Raw genomic sequence first — 19,736 nt, 5'->3', positions numbered from 1 at the left:
TTTTGGAAGTGATTTCCCTTTTCATGTTTAGGTAGACTACTTAGTAGACAGATAGAGTCGCTGAGAAATACTGTCAATCTCCTCTTTTTTGGAGGATTTATATGTCTGATAAATTTAAGTTTACTGACAGATAAACCTTAATAGCGATATTCGGACATATCATGTACTGCTCCAGTGATAAAAATCCAAAATTTTGAATTTTTCTTTTCTCTTTCACTGAAACACCTGCAAAGAACCGGAAGAGATAGAGAGAGAGAAAAATAAAGACTAGACTTATAAAACCTTTGATCATAAATACCTTCTTACGAGCAAAATATTTACCTTTGCCTAACGGAAACAATATTCCACTAATTTTCAAGACTTCCTGTTGTCACGTTAACCGATTGCAGAATATAAAATTTGGCTCAACGTCACTTGGAAGCTATAACAGTCTCAGTACATGTTTATTTGCCAATTTTTCCATCAATAAATTACGAAGCAACGGAAGCCATTATCAACTAAATTCTTTGTCACATGACAGCAAAGTAGATTATGTTTAAACAAAATTATTTTCGATATCCGCTACCTCCAGGAATAACATGCAAATCTTTTGCAACGGAAAAGCGGCCTTTTATCATCAAAAAAGTTGTATGCATGCAGAATTCGATCTTTTTTTTCACAGATTGACGAAGGCATGCGTGAAAGTAATCTCCGGACTTGAGCAACCAGGAATCAGCATTCACCATAATCCCTTCCCTCTAGAAATGAGAAACAGAGAAACAAAGCTGGGGTCTTTTACATCAAAGATCTTGAGACGAACCAGTAATTTTAATTTATTAAACCAAACCCATTAGATTAAAATATAAATACACTCTTTTATTTTTATATAAGAATATAATATATTTTATAAGGATATCGAGGCTGAAATTTGCGAAATTTAAAGGATATTTTAAGAATAAAACCGAGGCTGAGATTTTGAAAAGGTGATGATTTTGTGTGTTGAAAATTTGAGAATAAAATACGATTTTATGTTTTTTACTAAATCGTATAAAATTCGTTTTCCATTCAAAACTTGCCAAAAAGCCAACAAAACAGCACTAGCCTTATGTTCGATACTAATAACATTTCTGCAAGAAGTTGTGCGTCATATCAAGCTTTAATGCCCGCAGGCTGGCTCCAAAATTACTTTAACACCATCCAGACACAAACTAAATTCGAAAAAGGAAATGCCACACGCTATGATCTAAGAATATGCACGAGAATATTTTCAGCCTAACATCGGCAGAAAAATAAGAATATTCAGTCTCGGCCGGAAAAACAAGATTGTTGTAAAAAAAAAAAGGTGTAGTTCTTCTTAATGTTTCCATTCATGTGTCTTTATACTAAGCCAAAGAGCTGTGACAGTTGTAGTTTTGACACTTAGAGTAATTGTTTTCCAAAAAAAAATCCTCCTGTCCTCTGGCTTTATTTCGAATAAGACATCTTGACGACCATAAGTTGTTTTCTGAAACTTGAGACTGGGTATAAGACTTCTCAACCAAGTAGGTTCTGTTTGATCTCGCCGATAACCTGTGCAAGGGTTCAGTGTTTCCTAGCGAAAACCGATTTTATAATGTGCTCGCCTTTAACATCAAATATAAACACAAGAAATAATTTTAAGGCAGAGTTGCTCGGTCATACATTAATCATTTTTTTACAGTAATTTAGAGAGCCGAACGGACTGCAAAGTCCTGCTAGTTTTGTAACTATGACTCTCTCACAATTCAGTTCCAAAGTAAAATAATAACAGCAATAATAATAATTAAAATTATTTTTTTATTATCATTTTTAAAGAGGCTAGTAGGATATGATAGTATTCCATACAAACATCTGAAGTATGAAATCGCTATCCGTAAAAGTTCCTTAGATAAACTATTTTGGTTTTATCCCTTCAGTATTTACTCTTTTGCAGCGAAATTTCTGGGTGTGCCTTGATTGAAGAAGAGGTATTTTTGAATATTGGAACATTGAGTTTGATGATAGACGCTTGCAGAAATAAAGATCTAGACAATAGCGACATCGGTTAGCGGCAGCGGCAGCGGCATAGCGACATCGGTTTGTTCAGTTTAATGCATTCCTTGTTTTGTTCGGTATAACACGTTTTTAACACAAATTTCGAATGCTGGTTATCAGTGTTATCTTTAATTTTCGGTAAGATAAAGAATGTTAATAAGCGGCAAAAACAGTTAATGGCCCCCAACATAATTATTCGCGCGAGGACTAGTTGAGTGATAAACTGAAATCTCATTGGCTATTATTAAGTTTATTTCTTCTTTGATGCGTTTATTAAATGTAAACACAGAAGTGCATTTCCTAACTATGACATACCCAGGGAAATTTTACAAACTGAGCTGACGCTATTTAACTGCAAAAAGGGAAAGAGTTAAGTACGCAATATCGTTGAAACGTGACACCGCTTGATGTAATTATTCAGTTTTGCCGCTGTTTGCTAAAATATAAAATACAAACGTCATTCACCGTACATACCTTGAACGTAAATAACAACACAATTCAGCGAAGCACAAGAAAACGTCTGTATTGAAAAGTCGGTAGGTTATCTTTCAATGCCACTTATTTACTTTTTCACAGCATAAGGCGCGTTTATATATTTCCATGAATTCAAAATGTTAGGGTGATCTTAACCGGCTAAGTGTTCGCTAATGCAAGCAAAATGGGATTTAGCATTTGAAATATCAAACGGCATGTTCAACCGGTAAAATAATAACTTTGCTGTCTAGCGGCTCACTGAAACGACAATATGAAATTTCCTTCATAGCGTTTCTGGTTATTATAAAGTCTTTTCATCAAAAGAAACTTACTGGTTTGGCTTCAATATTGACAAACGCAAACGCAAACCCAATGACAGTACAATAGAAACTAATTTTGCTACAGTATGCTATGAGCTGGCCACAAACTTTGCTACTGACAATTTTATGTCACAATTTAGTGTTTATTAAGTTAATTTGGATTTGTTTTTTCCATTAAGGAATAGAGATTCTTAAAAAAAAAAAAACGAGTAGGCGAATTCTGTCTTTAGCGAGTTACTAATAACATGGTTAAGGACATGTTCATTAAGAAAAGCTTCCTACAAGCGGCCTCGAGTATTTAAATCTTTATTTCATATTTACATGAATTGAATTTGAATTATTCCTCATATCGATTATATAATATGCAATATATTTTTCCTAGATTCATCTTTCAAATTAAAATAGTTTTCCCTAATTGCGATTCTAATTTTAGTCTAAGCATGCAAATTTGAACTTAATATTAAACTGAATACAATATTACTATTTGCGCTTTGTAAACTTTTAACATTTATCAGTAGTATAATAGGTCCCGTCGACAAAACGCATGAAATGTTTTCCGTCCACACTATGACGGAGAAATTTGAAAACGCAACAATCACCGGTCGTTTCGGTTTGTGTTGTCACATGCCGGTCCATCGTGACGTCGTCGTCATCGTCTTGTTCAGGAGACGACGTAGCAACAATGACCACCCTCGAGAACGCAAACGGCGTGCCTCTATCTACCGAATTTGAGCGCGCGAAAAATTTGATGCCTAATTCTAACCATTTTCACTAGAATGTTTACCGGCGAAAATTATCTATTCATGAGGAGTTATACACTTATGCGTTTTTTATGAAGGAGTGTTCTCTAAACTCTGGCAAATCACGTTGTCATTCCCATTTTGGAGGTAAACTTTGAATATTGTAGTACGTCCGTTTAAGAGCGAAGAAAACCAAGTGCAAAATAAGAAAAACAAGTGCAAGCTTTCAATGTTTTAACCAGGCATTATTTTGAATGGTCATAAGTCTTGACTATTGCATGCACATAATACTTTTTTACAATTAAGTGCACAGCCGGAGAGATCTTTAGAATATAATTCTTTTTGACGGCACGTGTGATTCTCTAGTACAGTGCTTTGAAGAAAAAAAAAAAAATCAGCCGTGCAAAAATCGCGTGACAGCTTATCACGTTTGAGATAAAACCATGAAGTTTTAATTATTCAACCCACCATCTTTTTGGGATAAATTTCATTTCATTCCCTTCCATCTTTAACGGTCTTAATTATTGCAAGGGACCTCATGTGTAATTGTTTGTTTGCGAATGGCTATAATGCTGTATGGATGATGTTTGGATGATGTATGGATGATGTCATCTGCCAACAGGTGTATTAGATTAGAACAATTTAATTTTAATTATGATTGTAGGTTTTTATCTAAGTATGTATAAACAGGTATTTTTATCGCCCCCTCCTTTGTTGCAGTGATGGGTATATCCCTTTGCAGGACCCCTTCTTATGTAGCTGTAGATGTAGATGTAGACTACCATTCAGGCTTAGCTCCACATTGTATGACGTCCTGGATTATTTTATTTACACCCCACATATCTTACACATTGAACAATAAGTAACGTTATGTCATACAGACTGAATTTTACTAAGTTTAGCGGTTGGGTAAAATATATTTAACACAAGCTGAAATAAGCTCGCCGACCACTTCTATAACTCTTAAAGAACAGTACGTCTGTCTTAGAAAAGCTCATGCATTCTCTGCCGGAAATGAAAGAAAAGGAAAATTTGCACTTACGTTGAATTAAGGGAAGTCGAACTAGCAATTTTCTCGCTCCGTTTATCAATTAACATCTAAGAAATAGACCCTTCCTCAAAATGGCCACGATTACTGATATATCTATATGTATCTTTAATTTTTAGTTAGCATATGATGAATGTAGAACTATTCTGTAGAAAAGTTATCATTAAACCGTCATCATCATCATCATCATCATCATCATTATTATTATTATTATTATTAAAGATTCGCACAGCTATTGATGATATTGAAGCTGGTTTCGTCATTGGCTCCGGGCAACAACAAGTTGCCTAGGGAAGCCAAGAAACACCCCTTGTTTGCTTTTTCTCTTCTTTCTACATCTCCAGCACCTTTCTAAGAATTCTTGCCGACCCCAACAATGCACATCTCTGGATCAGTCCAACAGGAATGCCCACCTCAATGACTCTCAGATTGTCCTTCAATCTCAGTGGTATTGATCCCAATGCTCCCACTACTATTACTATTACTATTGCTATTATTTGTCGTCCAAAGGAAGCATATCTTTCAAACGTTTTTTTCGATACACTTCCTTTGGGCGAAAAATTACGAAGAATCATTTGGCGGAGGTACCCCGGCCGGATAAACAAAAACAACGATTCTTCTCAGACTGCAGTGTCGCCATCGGTACATAGAAAGTTGTCTATTTGTTTGGTCTTCATGAATCAACGGAAGACAATGACAGATATTTTTAGAATGGGTGTACAACTTAATTAAAAATGTTTGAAGCTAAACTGAGCTGCCGTTACGTAACTTAAAAGCCGCCGGATATTAATTGTTTCTTTTCCTTCCTGACAATTTCTTTATACAATCGCATTCTTGCTAGCCAAAACAAATGTCTGTCGTCTTCTCGCAGGTTAGATTCTCGCTCGTTCAGCGAAAACAAGGCTAAACGACAGGGTAACCTCCGCATGGTTCCCCCTGGCAACTGGAAGTTGTTAAGAGTTTTTTCCCTTATTCTACGCTTGTCTCTCTCCCGTTTGTTTATGTATCTTTAATTATGAACCACCAGATACACGAACTTCACCAGGTCAGTCATGGCAGTAAATATTGTGGCACACCTTAGACTGTAGTGTGTCTTTCTTAGTTATCAAAATCCGTGCGGAATCGCAGCTCAAAACCCGGCCTTATATTGATAAAACATTTAAAACTTCGACAACCTTCATGAAAACAGCTGCCCTCTAATTATCATTTGATTGGTATGTGTTGCCTTCGAAGCGATGTAGTCAATACATTTTAGTAAAAGGCTTTAGGCAAAATGGAGTCTTGACATGATTCGCCAACAAAAGCATTATTCACTTCGACAGACTGGGCAACATTTATAGAACAAAGTAACAGGAGCCTTCTTTTAGTTTCTTCGTATTTGAACAGATCAATTTTCTGCGACTTTGTGATTGGTCTGATGTGAACCTGAAAGTGTGAACGTGTCCCTGCCTTTGTTATTTTTAAGACGTGAAAACATATTCGTCTTCTATTAAGACGCGAGTATCATCACATGTTCTTTATTAAAAATTGCTTCTTAAGTATCCGCTGTCTTCATATGCATCTGGCTGTGAAGTGCACTGGATGATTAAAACAGAGTGAAAAAGAGATTAATATTTGGGTCCGGGCTTCCAAGAGATTTAATTTTTCTCGCAAACTAAAGAAAAATGCTAATTGGTTTAGCAGTCACTTTTAGTCGGTTTATCTTCTATGACTGAAAGGTAAGTGTTTTTTTAGTCGAGGATTCAATAATAAAGTAAGTGAAGCTAGATAGAATTGGGAAACAAACACGATTGAAACATTTTTGTCAAACCTTGATCAACGGCGAACTGGAAGACAATACATCACTAACTGTTATCAGTATTCTAAAATAAACGCAGTATGAGTCGAGCACGAACATCATTTTGGTCGCGTTATTGGCAATGCATATTAAACTAGCAGTTGATGGTTCAATAAAATAAGACAATACGGTGGAAACTCCTAATTTTGAAGAAAATGAAAAGATCACAGTTCTAGTATGTGTGTAATAGCTTATATTTAGTGAAACATATGGATCCGGCCGAAGTGGTATCACGTCTATTATATCCATATTCAAAGAGTAAATCATCTTTGTCAGCAGGCGGCTGGGTGATTACCTTTTATAAGCGGGCCACGCAGAGAGGAAGAGTTCGGCAATAAACATAACTATTGAATGTTTCATTACAGCACATAGACGAGGTGGTTTCATTAGATGTCGATGCATCTGCCAGAAACTAAGGAACTCAGAAGAAAGATTAATGAAGATTTTAACGTCCGCCGGCAGTCAGTTCACGCGTTATTAATTTCAGCTGTCAAAGAGAATTTACTGTGAAAGAAAGCCCAAATTGCTGTTTAAAAGGCAACAATTAGTCGCAGTATTGTGTTTACACCGGTTGCTTTTAATTGCTTTTCACTGGCAATCACCCGCACGATCGATATAATCCAGTGCAACAAACAGACCTGCAATGTTCACGTTTTTCTCCCTTCATATTGTTTTAGGTAAACATTTTGTCCGGACCTGCAATGACGTACCTACACAGTTGGAGATTCGCGTGACATCAAAAAGGAAGCGATAAAACTTTGAAAAAAAGATTGACGTATTGAGTTCGAACAGGACAGCACCAGAGTAGCACTCTCTCTGCAAAATGGATTTTGCTTTAACAAGATGGATCGTCACATTCACATATTTTGCCGCACAAGGTGTTATCCGTCTTCTTGACGCTGTAAGCTTGCCGCCCGACAACTTCACAACGCAAGGAAGGCCTTTGTACATAGGATCAATGGCGCCAATGACTGGAAGGAGATCTTGGTGGGGAGCTGGCATTCCACTAGCCATTGAGATGGCTTTTGAAGACATCAACAAAAGAAGTGATATCCTGAAGGAGTACAAGTTGAGCCTGATCCAACGTGACACGCAGGTAGTTCCATATTAGCCCTTTTTGTGGTTAACTTTTCTCATTTGGAGTACAATGTAATCCAACGTGGATGCGAGACAATTTCTGGCAAAAACTACAAAATTGCTTGAGTTGCGTGACTTGCAGGCAGTTCCATAGTAGCCCTTTTCATATTTAAAACTTTTCTCATTTGCATTACAATGTAATCCAACTTGGATACGAGGAAATCGAGCGCAATGAGCTTGCGTAGAAATTTTCTAGGCAGATATCTATCGGTAATGATGATGGCAGTTTTGAAATGAAAAAAATTATTTGGGTATATCATATTCTATTTTTATTTCCATTTTGTTAAAATGTTCCATTTCACTCTTCATCGACAGGGTAATACTGGTCTCGGAAACAAAGTATTCTACGATTTCTTGCTGGAGAAGCAAGTCCGTCTCATACTCGGTCCCTCCCGGTCAAACGTTGCCGAGTCGGCTGGAGCTACTGCAAAGTACTACAATATGGTTCAGGTCTTTGACACAGTTTTACTTGAAAACATTTTTAAATGCACAAGTCCATTACACATTAGGTTGGCTAATACCATGCCATGACACCAATACCATGACAATATCATACCATGACATTGAAATAAAGTGATTCACTTTTCTATTTTATTTAAGTTTAATGATAAAAAATACTTTCTTCTAAGTAACATGCATAAGGACTAACTAGAGTGCAAGAGCTAAACTCAACTGAGACCAAAAATAAAAGGGCTTTCTCCTAAAACTGTATTATTATTTTTTCGCCTCACTCACATACTAGGCTTGTTAGAGACATAGAAATTGTAATTTCTTCTTTTTGATCAGGTCCTATCTTTTGCCAAAACATTCATCCCTGAGCCTGTATCGACATTCTTATGTAAATTTAGACGCTGGTCATCCTTGGGGATGAAAGTTTTAAGCCAGAAATATAATTTGGATTGTCTTGTCATAAACCAGCTAAAAGTCGTGGCTATGCAGGTTGGAGATCATGAAATGTTTTCACGCTAAGAAAATAAACGTTTTTACTTTATTTTTCATCAATTTTCTATTCTTCCCACAGGTTTCTCCATCAGCAGCTTCCGGTGAGCTATCACAAAAAGATGTCTTCCCATACTTCTTTCGAACGGTGCCAGCGTTATCCGCTGCTAACCGTACATTCATCACCATTGCCAAAAAGTTTTACTGGAACAGAATAGCTATACTGTACCAGAGTAGAGAGCTCTTTGCATCCGTAAGTCATTTTGGGCGATGTTGACCGTGAAAAGCAATCTCACCCACTCCAGTTATATTATCATTTTACGAATTACAAGTTACTAAATCCATTAAACTATAATTTTTCCTTGGCTGTGTCAAATAAAGATGAGGGTATTTTTTTTTTAGAAAATTTAAAAGCAAAAAGGATGAAAAAGAAAACACTGACATTGATATTTACAACGTTTATACCGTGTTTTATATGTTGCAGGCAGCAACAAGTCTAAGAGAAGAATGCCACAAGAATAACATTGAAGTGATCTCTTATGGAAGCTTTTTGTTGGATCCGAATAGCCAAATAAAACATCTTAAGGTACGTTAAGCATTGATATAATTTCGCATTTAACAAGCACTCCATCGCAGACGTTTTTCCCCATATAATTCAACAAGTTCGTGGTCATTTTTTTCTTTGGCAATCTCCAAAACTTACTATACTATGTTTCCACAGGATATTGATGCAAGGATCATATTTGGTTTCTTCAGTCATTCAACCATAGTAATGTGCGAGGTAACAAATCATCCAAAGCCATTTTCTAGGAGGTATATTCCCAGAAAAATTGAGTGGGGGTGAACGGCCTGCTTAGCAAAACCCTTACCCTATTTATGACCAAAATCTGCAATTCTCCCTACCCCGCCTACTTATGACCTGAAAAAGTAGCTTCTTCTAAAAGAAACATACCCAGTTCAAGACTACAGTACAACATCTATAACCTGTTTTTGACCAAATGGCCAAAATCAACACCCTGTTTATGACCAAAACGGCGGAAAACCGTTATCTTTCGGGGCCGCACATACCTATATGGCCCATTTAAGGGAGTTCCCCCCTGGGCCATTTTATATCCTAGATGCATCATTAACAAACTAAATTCAATCCAATTCGTTTCTTTATTTACGATATAAAGGGCATTTACACACATTTTATAGGGTAAAGTAGTGAAAATAGTAAAATGTTAAGAAGTATTAATTCGTAAAGAAATACAATGTGAGCGGTGGCCAAAGTAGCAAGAGCTCTCTGGTTGGACACCGCCACGGTCAAGGAAATTGCGGCATGAGAAATTAATTCAGCTAAGCTACAGTAAATTACAACTAACATACACCTTATTTACACTTGTACAGCAACAAAATCAAACAGCAAAGTAAAACATTGCAGTAGAAAAATCAAGTTTGATTATTCAGAAGGTAGCATTTGTACAGTCTTGTTAAAGATATTGTTGGGCAGGCGCTTAATTTTTAATTCTCTACTCCTGATAGATTTACAAACAAAAGATGTATGGGCATAAATACGTTTGGGTAATTCACACCCCTGATAAATATGGCTGGTGGAAACGACTTTACCCCGGGTCTACCTGCACCCCAGAGGAAGTCAACGAAGGAGCTGAAGGGATCTTTTACGTAAACTATATGTGGCTCAGCAGCTCACAAAAGACAACCGAGGCTGGTATGGTGAGTGACTACGCGCAATAATCGAAAATTAAGGGGACAGACTGTTTTATTTACCAGCAAAACTACAATCAACCCTCTCCTTACTTAAATTGTTTATTGCTCTTTGGTTCTCAAGCGCGGTGCAAGGCTAAATGGTGACCGATTTCCGAAACAACGTACGAGCACCGAAGGCGAAAGCTTCGAGAGGGTCCGAGGCCATGCTTCCCTAGGAAATGTTTTAGATTGTTCGGAGTTTAACGTCTTGAAGTCCCGTTTCCTATGTTCCAGAGTTATTGTGAAAAATCTGACCAAGTTTCAGGGGTGTACACTCCTCCGTTTTTAAATACAGATTAACTAAAAATGGTTTTCCGGGCCCGAAACGTTTCCGGGGCTTTCGAGAAACGGGCCCCTGGTTCGGAAACATGCCGAGAATGACTGAGGAGATCGTGTCAAAGCTACAGACTTTTATAAAAAAAAAAAAGAGGTCTGCGCAGAATCAACCGTATTTTCTGCCCGCTTCCACCATCAGTAACTTGTGGGAGATCACAAGGCAAGCACCTGTTGAACAACAGATCATGAACAGGAAATGGTGGACAGCTAGGCCATACATAGCCCGAGATGTTAGTCATCTTCCTCCCTCAGCCTAAACCAGGCATTGACGTGGTTAGGTTGAGGGCGGGAGATGTCTGACATTTCAGACTAGGCAGTAAATAAATGGGTACCGGTGAATTTAATGCTGGGGGTAACCTTGCGGTGGACTAGCATCCCACCCAGGGGGGCAGTAGGAATTCTCCTAGTCTGTTACTGCTTATAAAACCGTTGCGACAGTCGTGGCCCTGTTTTCCTATTATGCTTAAATATAGATTCAACATTTACCTAGGTCTTACCTACTGGGATAAAGATTAAAAGTAACCGAGACAAAGCGACAAAATAAACATAAAACTCATTTCTTTGTCATCAGACGCCGAAACAGTTCCATTCGAAGTTCCTACAGCGGGCCCAATTTAAGAATTTGAACGACTCAGACTACAAGGGTTTTGCTTATGATGCAGCTTGGCTGGTCGCCCTCGCCTTAAACAGAACCGCCCAGAACCTGGGTCCGAATATCTATCTTGACTCTTTGCCTTTTGGGGACAAAAATTTCTCAAACTCCATGAAAGAAAACCTTTTGTTAACAGAATTTCAGGGAATGACGGTAAGTGTAACTTTCAAATCTGGGAAATGAACATTAATTATTGCGCGCCGGAGTCTGTGAACAAGCACTCTTCACTTAGTGTACGCGATTCTAACCCTTATCTAATTATTTTCAGAGTTTTGTGAAGCTGAATGAAAAAGGCGACAGATCAGGAGTGTTCGAAATCTCTCAATTAATAGGTATGAAATGCTTTAAATATAATATTTGGAAGCTGTTTGCGGTGAAGATCGCTTGAGGACAACTACTGGAATTAGAATCGTACGAGTATCGTATAAGTTTTTAATTCGTTGCCTGCGCCTTCTCTGTCGTAAAGGTGAGCTCCTCAGTCGGTGCCAAAATAGAGTGAACAAATAAGATGATCATAACAAGGTACAGGGGTCTAGGCCCGGGGGGGGGGGGGTAAGTCCTTGTGGCCAAGTGACAAGACATCGTCATAAACCACAGACCTGGTCAGTCATAATGGCGCTGGTAATTAATGGAATTTCCTGGAATTTCCCAATTTTTCTTTAGGGAATAAAGTGTCGGTATTAACGGAATGACAACGTTATAATTAAAATACAATCAGGTTGTGTCTTCTAGTAACGAATAACATTAAAACGACTACCAGGTTATCGTGGATTTATAGGTATGTAATACGCATAAAATATTTCTTTTACACCAACCAGGATCAGAGTTTAAAGCCATCTGTAGTCATGATGTACGGGAATCGTCCCTGGTCTTATACCCTGGAGCTGACTTTCATTGGGAAGGTAGAGTGAGATACATTTAGCATCTCTTAATATCTTTAGCCAAGAGAAAATTGGAGCTAAGCTAATTCAGAATCGTTTAGACTAGTAAGTAATTATGACTAAAACTTCCACGAGCTTGAGACTAGTAAAATGTTTGAAAGTTGCTCACTGGAATGCCAAAAAGTTGGTAAAAAATTGCCAAAATTCCAAAAGGTTGCTACCTAAATTTCAAAACTTGCTTCCTAAATTTTTTGATATTTTATGTTAAAGCTATATATTTCGTTCTTCACAATAAATGCTATCACATAATTCATTTGACTTCAAAAGGTTGATAAACATTCAAGAAATTCGTATAAATTGAAGTTTACTGCGACATCGTTCACTTTTTCGTGCTTGATATGTGCTGTAAGTTTATATTTTGCTCAAAAGTTGCTCAGAAAGGCAAAACTTGCTCGTGGTTGCTAAAACTGCAAAACGTTGCTCGAAATGCCAAAGGTTGTCGATAAGTTGCCGAGCACAATCGGAACAGGCCTACTTGAGACAAGAGTATTTCCTTCCGAGTTACCATATTTGCTAAACTGATAAATGCATACGATCGCGAAAGGAATAAATTAAGTATAAAATATCGATACCCCGCTTGCTAAACAAAGTCAAGACGTTCTGCATAAATGTTGCTCACTGATATTATGAACTTGAAGATTTCCATATTGAAACTTTACGTAGAATATTTGAATCCGTTCGTGTCACCAATTTTTAGTTTTTTTAATCACGACTTAACTGGATATGTTAGTGTGAACGGACTGAGTATATTTAACTGCTAATTTTTTTTTTCTTTTTTCCTTATAAGGAGGAAGGGCACCTGCAGATCGTCAAAGTGTACATAAACAGTTGAAGACTATGACTATAACCATGTTTATCTTGATGTGTATCATGTCTTCTTTGGGAATCTGTTTGGCTTTTCTCTTCTTGTGCTTCAATGTCAGAAATAGGCGTAAGAGGTACGTTCAACAAAACAATGCTCACGACTTAACAACTTCCTAGAGAGAAGCATTCCGCTACCAGTCCTACACTTCTCATCATTCCATAAGCAATGTCATGCACACGGTATATCCCCGGTGGGGACTCCCTTATAAAGAGGACGGGGGCCGGGTGCTCATCGGAAGTTTTGAGAAGAACCCCTAAGAGGTACTAAGGTCCTGTTTCGTGGGCTTGGCTTGAAATTTCAATACCCTAAAAGGCACCGCAAAAGCTCCGTTTGTGGACCTTATGAGGCCGAACACCCGAAGAGGCTCCAAAACCGGCATTTTTAACCCCTAAAAGATATGACGAACAGCCCCGTGCTTTTTATATGGGAGCCTCCCCCGGGGGTATATCGGGCTATCCAGTTCGCGTCACGTCAGTCATGACATGTTATGCTTGTACTGTCAGGCCAGGTCACTTCACGTCACGTCATGTTACGCCATGTCATATCATGCTGTGTCGCGTCGTGTCATGTCACGTCATGGCACATCACGTCACGTCATGTCATCGTAATCTGATTTATCTTGCAAATGGCATAGCGGCACTCTCAACCTCTCACCTAAAACCTCAATTTCTAGTAGCCCCATTCACACGCCGCAGTGAAAATCTTTCAAATTTCTTGTTTTGTGCTCTATTATCAGACTTATAAAGATGTCAAGTCCAAACCTGAACAATGTCATCATCTTGGGTTGCATTCTGTCGTATTCTTCTGTCATCCTTTTTGCATTCGATGGCGATTACCTCACAGCTGATCTTTGCAAGGTACAGTGTCGCCTGTCATCTCTATTGCAGTATTCTGCTGAGCTCTTAGCAACAAAAGACACATTCTGCTCTCTAACAAACGCCGGGAGTAATTGAGCTTTGTTGCAGTATTGTGCCGTCATGTCGCAAGGATACATGCAAAATGATTGAAACCTCTTTTCATTGTTGGTCCAGTCCTTTATGTAAGAATTTAGCCCGATCACGTTTGTCATAAAGAACGCTGAATGAATTATTGTTTATTGTTTTCAAACGCTGAATATTTGGTTCCTTGAATGCAATCCATGGACTCTAGCCCACTAACCAGCTAGCTGCCGGGTCTACTGATTAATTTTTTTTAATTAGCTAATTTGTTTTCAGTATTCTTAGTTTACTTCACGGTGATGATAAAGAGCTCTTTCACTCGTCGCGTTGTGTTGCTTAACGATTTCTCGAACTGGCCAGTTGGAATATAGACCTTATCACGGTTTTCGACGCCATTTTGACGGGTAGGTAGAGCGGTTAGAAATTGCAGTGTTTGTATGGGAATCCGAAGGCAAATAACTTTTTGAAAAATCGAATTTTACAGAGTTTGCAAATCGCAATGTTAAAATACTAAGTTTGAAGGATGTAGCTAGGCTAAAAGACGCTCAGTTAATTTTCCAATTTTCCTTACATTTGTCTGTACATTTGGCTGGGTTGACACAGTTCACGGGAAAAAAAAATTACAGACCAATGTATGGAAAATTGGCAAATTAACTGAGTGTCTTCTAACCAAGTTTCATCCTTTGAACTTGGTGAATGCAATCTTCTACCCAGTATTTAACACTGCGATTCACAAACTGTGTAAAATTCAAATTTGGAGAAAGTTATTTGCTATCGGATTCCCATAGAAACTCTGTAATTTCTGACCGCTTTGCCTACCCGTCAAGATGGCGTCGAAAACCGTAGTAAAGCCTATTCTCCAACTGGCCAGGCTAAGTAGAGAAGGGCATCAAGCACAGATTTCTTAACTGAAAAGATTATAAGCTCACATGTTTTATTATTATTATTATTATTATTATTATTATTACTATTATTATTATTATTTTTATCATTATTATTATTATTATTATCATTAACTAGGCAAGGGCTGCTACTCTTTGCGTTGGATTCACCTTGGTCTTTGGTTCCTTGTTTTCAAAAACTTGGCGCGTTCACAAGGTTACAAGGATAGTCAGCGCAAAGCAAAAGGTATTTACAAACTTTTTTTTTATTATTAATTTTGCTTTCCACTCTTAATGTTCCCATTTATTTCAGTTGACGAGAGACAAAACGTTGAAAGTGTAAACGTTTCGTATTTAACAAATAAAGAAGCCCAAGCCGTGTATTACACTGTGATAAAACACGACGGTCATTTGAGAACGCGAGGAAAATACGTTTTATACTCTAATAAAACATGGGTTTTTGACCAATCAAAGCACGCGCAGGGTCCTATCTCTATTATAATTGTCATTATATTACATTCTACCACATTTATTCGATTATAATATTTTCCAGGTTATCAAAGACTGGCGTCTTTTCGGTGTCGTTGGCGTACTTATTTTCATAGATGTCATATTCCTTTTCAATTGGAATTTTTTGGATCCTCTCCAGATGAAAACCAAATATCTACCCACCTATGTAAGTCTATACAACATGACTTTTGTTTTCGTAGTGTTCCAAGAGTCGTTTGCTCTAGTGTATTTACCCCGCCTTACCCACCGCGGGGCGGGGGGGGGGGGGGAGTACTTCATGTGAAAAGGTCAGGGATGTTCTCCGGAAAACGTTTAAATTAAAGCCTCAAAAGAGACGAATCTGGAAGCGCCTCGAGCGTTATTTGACTCCTAAAAGATACCACTCTATAACGAACAGACAGCACTTTTATATTATTACTTCTCATAAATTAATAAACGTTAATACTTTGATTATCGTGAAACCTTGTTTCTAGCACGACCCTGAAGATGATAACATTCTCCATGAGCCGTACATGTACATTTGTGAGGTGAACAACATTGCAATCTGGTTGGGCTTGTTATACTCCTATAAAGGGATCTTACTGCTGTTTGGTCTGTTTCTGGCTTGGGAGACCAGAACCGTCAATATTCCAGCACTGAATGATTCTCAACACATTGGTGAGTATTTTGAAATCAATGCTGGATTTGATATAAATTTTCTGGCTTGCTGGTGTCTTGCAATCGAGACCAAAACTTTAAATAAAAGGTTTAAGACACGTATTTCACTTTTTATTAATAAGGATTTAGTTAGTGTGCATAAACAAGCAAAAACTAAAGATAAAAACCGACGTTTCCGTATTTTTTATTACTTTGACAATGGCATTCATGAAGACACCGAAATTTCGGTTTTTATCGTTAGTTTTTGTCTTTAAATGTATTTCACTGTAATGATCCGCTAACCATTTGAACCCAACAAACCCGAAACCAAAGATTATTAGGGAAGGCCTGTAATAGAACTGATATCCTATCCTGAGCCAGATTAATTACATAATACAGAATAAATAATTAATTACATAAATACAGAATGTATGCAATGGCTGTTTTTTTGTTTTGTTTTGTTCCTTACCTGCAGGTATGGCCGTTTACAATGTGGTTATAGCATGTGTTGTGGGGACTCCTGTTGTGACGTTTGTTCAAGACAAGCAGTTTGAAGCATCCTTTATTGTCACGGCTACCTGTATTCTTTTCAGTACGACTTCTACATTGTGTATCGTGTTTGTACCAAAGGTGAGAGTCTGAGAATGATAAAGCTGCAAGACGTTTCTATGGCTGTGAAAAGATTTGCTGTTCAGTGGCACAAATTCAGAAAATGTTAGTCAGTCCGTCGGTCCGTCAGTCAGTCAGTCAGTCAGTCACTCAGACAGTCAGCAAACCAGAAAAACAGACAGACTGCCTGTCTGTTTGTCAGACTTTCTGTCTCTCTGTTAGTCAGTGAGCCAGTTAGTAAGTCTGTTTCCCTGTCTGTCTGTCTGTCTGTCTGTCTGTCTGTCTGTCTGTCAGTCAGTCAGTCAGCTAGCCAGTCAGTCCGTCCGTCCGTTCGTTAGGCAGTTAGGTTGGCAGATAAATAGGTACACAGGCAGTCAGTTAGTTAATCTGCGAATAAAGCCCCTCTCTCTCCAAACTGGCCAGGATTGATGAGGGCGGCTGTATTCGTAGGTTGTCAGTCAATCGGCCGGTTGGTTAGAAAACAAGAAAAACTAAACATATATGTATGGCGAATCCTTTTTTAATAAAAGAAATCAATGATCAGGAAATGACCCGTTAGCTTTTGTTCAGATTGCAGCCCTCAGAAAGAGTAGCCAAGATGGCGATTACCGTTTGCGGACGTGCACTATGAGTTCCATGGAGGCTCGAGGTGGTTCCATAAAGGATGCAAACAGATGCTCATGTTCTCGTAAAAACACCACTAGCAATGAAGAAGAGCTGCAACGGCTTAGGGACTTGTTGAACAGGGTAAGCAGTTCAGTAAAATTGAATCAACTAGAGCTTGCCGCCAAACGGTTTGTGTGCTGATGGAGTCTGTATTGAGAGATTTGGTCTAAGTTCGAATTTGGCCAGAGTCATTGCCTGGTGTCCTTTAGCTAAACTTTTTATTCTCCCAGTTCAGCCTGGTTATCATATCCCGCAGACCTACCTGCGACGTAGTCGCTGGTTGCAACTGACATTATTCAGCGATCTGTTCCAGTGGGTCCCCGACGCGTCTGCGATGCATGGATCGCCGACGTAATCAAATTGGCCCGAAATGCAAATCGAACTGGCGCAATTTTCAACCATTCCATCTGTAAATATGGAATTGTTTGAAAAATCGTGTTGTTACCCCTTACATTGCATTCGAAGATAAAAATATTTTCATCGCCGACAATCACCGAGAACCGCCGCGCCGGCTTGCCTGCGAAGTTGAACTCAGCTCAACTTCGCAGGCAAGCCGACGGTCAATGCCTGGGAGAGATTGGCCACTCCCCATTGGGGCTTTTCAGGACCAATGTAAACAAACAATGTTAAATGTTTGCGGCCGTGTGAGAACCAGGTTTTTCTCTCTACGGTGGGTATAAAACTGTACTCGTGGTGTGTTTTACTATGTCGCACAAGATGGTTTTAACTTTTAAGTCTGTTGATGAAACACTTCTGAATCGTTAATATTCGTGATGCGCGTTTTGTTTTCTTAGCTTCAACAAGAAAAGCAACGAATGCTACAGAGCGATGGGAGCTACAGCACGCAACTGTGACAAATCATTACAACAGATTAACGATATGTAATTAGGATAAGAAGTTCGAAATCTGCAGTCAACCGAGGCAAATTTGGTAAATTCCAGAGAAGTTACTATCTTGGACAACATTTTTGTCACCAGACCACCGTGATGTTGTGTTAAGCTGAAGGCTGACGAGGGGAGGAAAGAAAATAGAAACATCAAACATAATCTTACAGTTTAAGAGTCAGTCAAGTACTGTTGACGAAACATGGTACCACGGAATGGACAGCGGAAAGACAAAGCGGCGAAAAAAAGTTATATCGAAGTGGTAATAGAGTTTTAATTTTTAGAAATAAATACGAAAAGGTTAAGAAGTAACATTTTAATCACAACAAGTAAAAAAAAAGGAGAAATGGAAGTGTTTTCTTTTAAAAGAATGTATAATAATGTTTTATCTTTATTGGCAGAATTCTTGTGTATTTAAATCATTTTTTCAATATATTAAGAAGAAGTTCGAGTATACGCAATTAATGACTCCATTTTATGTCTTTCTCATGAATTTGAAATATTTATTTATTTATCTTTGGTTTCCCATATTTTAAAACTACATCTAAATTAAATTAAAAAGTGTTAAACAAGTCTTTTGTTTAATATGTTTAATAAAAATTGCTTACACTGCGCTTTTTGTGCTACAAAACAAGAACAGTTTCTATTAAATTAAAGAATGAGATTACTATAGTATCGCTCGTTTTTACGAGAAATTGTCAACTCTGCCATGTTCCTGGCTCCTAGAAATTTCGAGCTTGTTGTCTGATATTATTTAAAATACTTGGCGATTTCCGAGTTGCCTTTTGCCTCTGTTTTAGAACGCCCAAGTCTTCGTGCGAAACCATTGCTATGAACATGTGTTCCACCCGTAGGTTCATTTTCATGCAAATACTCATTTATATTTGAAAGGTTTTGCACGAGGGCTCGTTTTGAAAGAGAGGCACGTGGTAACTCGGAAATGCATAGCCTATTAAGAAAGGAGATCTTCAGTGGACTTGGACATCGTCAACTCTTTAGCTGTCGCTTCAGTGGCCACGAGGTGATTGACGTCACCAGAAAAATCTCTCTTCCTAACAGGCGTCTCGAACAAGATTGGATTGGACCGTGACTCCGCCAACCTGACAGTGAACGGGATAAACGAGTTTTACTGAATTTTGTTCAAATGGAAAGTCAGCAGGACAGTTGTGTTATGTTATGTTGCTAAACGTGCAGCGTAACGCGTTTGCGTATTATATCGAGTTTTAGAATATAGCTGTTGTGTACCCGCTATTGGAGCTGAGCGGTGCACGTTTATTTTTTGTATAATTAGTCAAATCATTCTCGCATTTTGATTGGTTCTTACTTTTGATCTATAAGAGGGCGATGACGATGACGTCTGGCTAGATGACTTCATGGACGTGAGGCGCACAAATGAAAATCAATTGCATTTTTTGTTCTTAACTTATTTTGACGTCATCTGCGATCAATTACTGAACAGCATCGTGAAAACCTATCTGTTGAATAGATTGGGTGCACAGCTGGAAATTATAGAGCATGCATGTTCCGGACGTTCTTTTGCCAG

General features: G+C 38.2%; 2 protein-coding genes across 3 annotated transcripts in view; one reads left to right on the top strand and one right to left on the bottom strand.

Moving 5' to 3' along the window:
• The first annotated feature begins 1,829 nt into the window (after positions 1-1,829).
• On the top strand, positions 1,830-18,805 carry LOC110057856 (gamma-aminobutyric acid type B receptor subunit 2-like). Of its 2 annotated transcripts, XM_089283364.1 has the most exons (18): positions 1,830-2,567; positions 7,128-7,546; positions 7,903-8,037; positions 8,609-8,779; positions 9,011-9,112; positions 9,248-9,307; positions 10,051-10,242; positions 11,183-11,416; positions 11,532-11,595; positions 12,082-12,165; positions 12,992-13,142; positions 13,806-13,926; positions 15,028-15,135; positions 15,442-15,564; positions 15,872-16,055; positions 16,510-16,664; positions 17,214-17,390; positions 18,104-18,805. In XM_089283364.1, exons 2-18 carry the CDS (start codon positions 7,274-7,276, stop codon positions 18,161-18,163), a joined length of 2,394 nt encoding a protein of 797 aa, XP_089139490.1. In that variant the 5' UTR covers positions 1,830-2,567; positions 7,128-7,273; the 3' UTR covers positions 18,164-18,805. The 2 variants fall into 2 exon arrangements, with proteins under 2 accessions (XP_089139490.1, XP_020620120.2); XM_020764461.2 differs by lacking the exon at positions 1,830-2,567 and having other exon boundaries at positions 7,056-7,546.
• The window catches only part of LOC110057862 (low density lipoprotein receptor adapter protein 1-like), a 14,486-nt gene continuing 13,416 nt past the window's right edge, over positions 18,667-19,736 (bottom strand). Inside the window, exon 9 of the mRNA XM_020764466.2 lies at positions 18,667-19,293. Within this exon, the coding sequence (XP_020620125.2) occupies positions 19,146-19,293 (148 nt within the window). The 3' untranslated portion in view covers positions 18,667-19,145. The remainder of the gene's footprint in view (positions 19,294-19,736) is intronic.

This window comes from Orbicella faveolata, unplaced genomic scaffold (assembly GCF_042242905.1).
Source record: "Orbicella faveolata isolate gen_17 unplaced genomic scaffold, um_ofav_v1 contig_12, whole genome shotgun sequence".
In the NCBI taxonomy this organism is placed as follows: domain Eukaryota; kingdom Metazoa; phylum Cnidaria; class Anthozoa; order Scleractinia; family Merulinidae; genus Orbicella; species Orbicella faveolata.
Note: the sequence above shows the minus strand (reverse complement) of the source record. Positions and strands in the feature narration are given on the sequence as shown.

Bases quoted from the DNA above. Each gene is read 5' to 3' on its own strand.
- LOC110057856 (XM_089283364.1), top strand. From the start codon at position 7,274: ATGGATTTTGCTTTAACAAGATGGATCGTCACATTCACATATTTTGCC. The intron at 9,308-10,050 runs GTAACAAATCAT...TACTCCTGATAG, and splicing joins CAACCATAGTAATGTGCGAG to ATTTACAAACAAAAGATGTA. The intron at 13,143-13,805 runs GTACGTTCAACA...CTCTATTATCAG, and splicing joins GTCAGAAATAGGCGTAAGAG to ACTTATAAAGATGTCAAGTC.